The sequence below is a fragment of the Octodon degus genome, unplaced genomic scaffold, assembly GCF_000260255.1.
Source record: "Octodon degus isolate 3935 unplaced genomic scaffold, OctDeg1.0 scaffold00169, whole genome shotgun sequence".
NCBI lineage: Eukaryota > Metazoa > Chordata > Mammalia > Rodentia > Octodontidae > Octodon > Octodon degus.
In genome coordinates, this window is record NW_004524745.1 from 2,514,741 (window position 1) to 2,520,356 (window position 5,616).

The window sequence follows — 5,616 nt, forward strand, 5'->3', positions numbered from 1 at the left end:
ATGGAAATTTTGCTGGGCATAGTGGCACATCTCTAATCTCAGCACGCAGAAGGCTTAGGCAAAAGGATCACAAGTTTAAGGACAGCCTGGAACATAGTGAGACCCTGTTTCAAAAAAATGTAAACCTTTTGGTCTAAAAACTGTCTAGGAGCCTTGTGTGGTGGTGTACACCCATAATCCCAGCACTCAGGAAGCTAAGGATTGCTGTGAGTCAACCCTAGCCTGGGCTACATAAGCAAGTTCAAGGCCAGCATGTACTATATAGGGAAACCTCCATCTCAAAACCAAAAAGACCCCACCAGTTGACTAGGGCCCAGAGTAGTGGTACACACCTGTGATCCCAGCACTTGGGAAGCTTAGGCAGAAGGATCACTGGGAGTTTAAGGCCACCCTGGGCTACATAGTAAGTTCAAGGTCAGCTTTGACTATATAGCAAGACCCTGCTTCAGAAAACCAAAACCAAAACCCAAAAACTGACTAGAGCTGGGAATGTAGCTCAGTGATAAGAGTGTTTGCCTACCATGTGTGAGGCCGTGGGCTGATTGAAACCCTAGGCTGCGGGGGAGGTGGGGGTTGGGGACTACAAATCTCAAACTCAGGCCAGTGCCTAAGTATCTTGCTGACCTTACCAGGAGTATGTTACAGGAGCCAGGGATATTCTCTCCCTGTTCTTTTCAGGCAAATGTTAAGGAGGAGGGAAAAAAAAAAAAAAATATATATATATATATATATATATATATATATTCATTTGGGGGTTTTCAATTCTAAGTCACTATAAGTATAAAGATGTGACACAATTGCTGCCATTAAAACACTGACAAGATAGAAAAAGTTCTCTCAAGTTCAGCCCAAATTGCATAGTGGAACCCTATCTCAAAAAGAAAAAAAAAAGTTCTCTCTGTTCTCATCCTTACAAGCACTCAGGCCTGCTAATAGCAAAGGGAAGGAATACTGAAACTTCCACCTCCAAATCAACAGGCCAAGTGGTGGGGCCTGGCTAAGTTCACAGAATAATTAATCTCCCTACATTCCACCTGTGATTTGTCTAGCATTTGCTATGGTACAGGCACCATGTTAAATGCTATGCCCAATATGTACCTATTAATGTTTATAACTTCTACACAAAATAGCTACTGTTAACCCTAATCTTGCAGATTAAGAAAAGCAAGATCATAGCGATGAGCGGTTTGCTCAGAGTCCCCCAGGAAGTTGGAGATGGCCTCGAACCCAGGCAATCTGGAAAGCTCATGGTCCTCACAACTCATTATTTTGCTGCAATCCTAGTTTAGGGTAGCAGCAGGAATTAAAACTCAGCATGGAGAAAACACTTGAGAGAAGGCACAATCCATGTAGCCTGACCATAAGTAGAAAAAAAAAAACATTGCAAATGCAAGTACAGTAAGATGCAGGGACTTTGGACCCATAAGCCCCATCAGTAGGTCACAAGAGCTCCCCAGGGCAGGGCTTATGTCTCAGTCATTTTACATCTGACACAAGGCTGGATATTGGGTTGAATAATGCTGAGTAACATCTTTTTAGAAAGGACAGGCTCCTTTCTCATTACCCAGCAGGTACTGGCCATCCCGGAAGGTGTGGCTGGAGGGGAAAGGGCAAGCTAGCAAGCTGTCAATATTAGTGCTGGAGTCATGTTTGTTTGCAGAGGCTTTCTCACCCTCCCCTAGTCTTAGTTACCAATCTTCATTAAAAGCCCAATGATGTCAGCCTCTCTACCCTAGAGCTGAGACAGAAATGATACCCCATGCAACTGGATGTCCCAAAAAGGCTGCCCTCCCGCAGGTAGAATAGAGGGCCCTGCTTTTGGCTGCTTGCCTTGACCCAGTGCCTGTGTTCTGAGTCCATTCCACCCAGACAGCTTTGGATGAACAGAGTAGGCAGCCACCCACCAAGAACTTGACCTGGCTTGGCTGATGGAGGAGGGGAATACTCTTTGCCCACACCATACCTTTGTGGGTTCGTGGGTCTTTGTACTTCTCTTGTGTCTGAACCAGCTGCCTTGTAAATTTGTCTTGAAACTATTGCCAGGGTGGAGTGGAAAGTTGAGGCTGTCAGCTCCCCCAGCTACAGGTTTCCCAACCACAGAGGAGAGAGCTTAGGAAAGGTACATTCAGTAGGGTGGGAGCTGGGAGAAAACAGACCCTGGACAATAGCTGGGTAGCCAGATGTTCACTTTCACAGCTCTCCTGTAAAACTGGCAGGGCAGATATAGATTGAAGCAAAGCACAAACTCCATTTAAAGTGCATTACAGCTCAGGAACTGGCTCCCCCTGGGCAGGAGAAGGGAGGGAAGGGCACAGAGGCCACAGCAGTCTCCTTTCTTATCTAGGGCCACACGTCTCTCTCCTAGCTTTGTGAAGGGTGATTTACACCCCGGCAGGGATGGCTCTCTGTCTGGGCTGATTACATCTGCAAATACCCCCCAGAGGCCACAGCAGGATGGCCATGTTCAGAAGCAGCAGCCAGTAAATCTGAGAGGTTTATATTGCGCTTCACAATACCCTCCCCTGGCCCTCTGCCAGCTGCTGGGGAAACAAGGAGTGGGCCCAACTCAGAGGGCCAGGGGATGGAACCCCGTTCCTTTCTTCACCCTCATTTCTCTCTTTAGATGCTGCTTGTTTCTCATTCTTCCAAGGCATTTTGGAAGCTGATGGGAATCAGGCTCAGGCCCCCAAATCCCCTTATTTTTGTAGGTAGGCATTCTGGGTTCTGGACACAGCCTGTTTCTACCTAGTTTAATCCTTGTAGAGTAGCTTGATTTCTGAAACCCTGATCATGTAAAAATGATGGGCTCCCTAAATGGTCTTGAAACACTGTTTTCTGCTTTATTTGGTCCCAGAAAATTCTTCCTATTTGTGCGTACATGTTGGGACCCTGGGTGTGTGTGATTATGTCCTCCCTGATAACACCAAAGAAAGTGAATCTTAGTGCAGTCAAGTCTGGTGAGGCCTCTAGGTCTTACCCCAGTGATGCTTCTTCCATCAAAGAACTTTCACCAGTTTTGCAAAATCTTGATTTTTAATAATCACCATATTATCTTAGCCTTGAAGATACTTACAAAATAAGGGACAAATGAGATCATAAATGTGCAAATTCTAAGAAGAGAGAACCCCTCAAAATTCAAGTATGCTTATAATAGCTCAAATTTTGTTACACTTGTGATGTTGCTCTTCCTGGTGGAGGTGGGTCTGGAAGATGAGAAAGGCTGGCTGGCTGGCTGGCTTTCTCTTTCTTTCTTTCTTTCTTTCTTTCTTTCTTTCTTTCTTTCTTTCTTTCTTTCTTTCTACTGTTGGACCCCAGGGGTGGTGAGGGTCCTGTGGCAGCTCCACAGCCTGCTGAGGACCATGAGCAGCAGGTGGCAGGTGTGCACCCTGGGCAGCCCCCCTCCCGCCCCCAGGCTAGTCTGGAGCAGGATGCTGCGAGGTGCGGCCACGCGCTCGTTTGGAGTTGGAGGGCGGCGCCGGGGACCCTGGTGGGAGCGCGCGGAAGACGGCGGTAGGAGGCGCCCGGCTTGGAGCCCAGATCGCTGAACTCGCGCTTCAGGGGCCAGAGGAGTGCGGCGCTGGGCGCAGGCAGAGGACCCTCGTGGACACGGGCACCCCCCGCCCCCCTACCATGGTGTGTGCCCCGAGCCTGCCACCGCTGGTGGTCCTGCTGCTGCTGCTAGTACCGCTGCTCGAAGCTGGTGAGTGTCGCCTGTGCGCTTATGGTTGAATGGTCGTGGCTGGAGGGGCAGGTGGAGGTGAGTGTGGAGGCGGAGCTTGGGCACAGTCCCGAGTGGGGACGTCCGCGGACCTAGAGGAGGAAGCCCAGTGTGCCAGGAAGGGACTGCTTTCCGTGCCTGTTCCTGGGTCTGAACTGGTGTCCCTGGGTGCCTGCAACCGCGTGGGCATCCGAGGATTCCCGGCTCTCCCAGTCCCCCGTTCCATCTTTGCGGTGGCATCTGCAAAGTCCCAGAGTGTCCTGCAGCCAGGCCACTGCCCAGAGGGAAGCAGGACTGCCACGAACTCCACATGGCCTCAGTTCCTCTACCCTGCAACTTTACTGTGCCCTCACTGGACTGAGGGAAAGGTGCAGTTGAAGAAAGACAAAGAGGAGAAAGTCCTTAGTGATGACTGTCATGACCAGAACTGTAACCACCCAGAGCTCTCAGCACATCTGGTGGAGAGAGACTCCCTACTGGGCTGGGGGCCTCTCCCCACCAGTCTCTGGCCCTGGACAGTCAGTGCACAATGGGTGTTTGGGGGAATGATTAGTGCAAACCTGCTTTTAGAACCAGAGCCATCCCCTGAGCAAGGACAGCCTGAGAGCCACCAGCCCTGGAAAAATGCCCATGGCTTTGGGCAGTGGGATGGATGCGTAGAAGTGTAGTGTGGGTTTTTGCTGGAGCTGGAGGGAATGGTGAGCAGAGACCACACTTGTTATCACACACTCACACTCACATGCGCACACACGCACACACCCACACACCCCTTTCACAAGACCATAGTACAGAAATACAGTTCTGAGCTGGCCATGGTGGAACATATCAGTAATCCCAGTACTTGGGAGGCCAAGGAAAGAGGATCAAGAAAAGGTGGAGGCCAGCCTGGGTTACATAATCAGTTCAAGATCAATGTGAACACATAACAAGACCTCATCTCAAGGAGAACAACAAATAAAAACAAACAAAAATAAGACTTTGGCAACTGTGGGCCAGATATGGAAGGAGGGAGGGAAAGGACTGGTCAGTCCAGTCTGATTGTGCACAGCTGCTTGTCAGGAGCAGAGGTACACACTGGATACTTCTCAGGGGACTCATTTAGTAGAGCAGAATGGCAAGCAGGTGTATTTTCTATTTTCCTCCATAATACTTGTCAGCAGGGTTTCTGGCTGAATAGCCAAGTTGCAAATCCCAAACAAATGACGCTGTGCTCTGAAGCAGAACTTAACGCCATTTCAGCCTCTCATCCTCTGATGAACCAAGGAGGAATTGAGTAATGAAGCCAAGCTGCTGGAGAAAACAGTAGACAGTGACAGTGTAAATGAGGAAGCAGAGGTATGGTAGAGAACATAAGAAAAGGACAAGTTGAAAGGTGGGCCTTACCAGAGGGCACAGACACAGCAGGTTCTGGGTGTTCCCCTAAGAGCATTGTGAGGCTATGGGCCTGTGGTCTTTGCATTTTCACAAACACTGGAACTGAATGTTCTGTATTTCAAGAGAAATTGAAAATCCATAGTTTTGTTTTCGAAACAGAATGTTCCTATGTAGCCCAGGCTGGCCTTGAAATCGTATTAGTCCTCCTGCATCAGCCTCCCAAGTACTGGGATTATAGATGTGTGCCACCATTCCTAGTGGAAATTCAGTTTTTCTTTCTTTCTTTTTTTTTTTCTCCCAGAACTGGGGATTGAACTCAGGCCCTTGTGCTTGCCAGGGAAGCACTTATTCCACTGAGCCATCTCCCCACCCCACCCCCCATGGAAATTCAGTTTTATATCAGCTCTTTTTGTTTGTTTGTTTGTACCAGAAATCTTGAACTCAGGACCTCATGCTTGCCAGGTAAGTGCTATATCCCTAAGCTATATCCCTGGCCCTATTTTTTTTTTTTTTTTTTTTTTTTT

General features: G+C 48.6%; 1 protein-coding gene across 1 annotated transcript in view; it reads left to right on the top strand.

Moving 5' to 3' along the window:
• Positions 1 to 3,428: 3,428 nt before the first annotated feature.
• Gfra3 (GDNF family receptor alpha 3) overlaps positions 3,429 to 5,616 on the top strand; it is a 23,387-nt gene continuing 21,199 nt past the window's right edge. Inside the window, exon 1 of the mRNA XM_004643291.2 lies at positions 3,429 to 3,700. Coding sequence (XP_004643348.2) covers positions 3,631 to 3,700 — 70 coding nt within the window. The 5' untranslated portion in view covers positions 3,429 to 3,630. The remainder of the gene's footprint in view (positions 3,701 to 5,616) is intronic.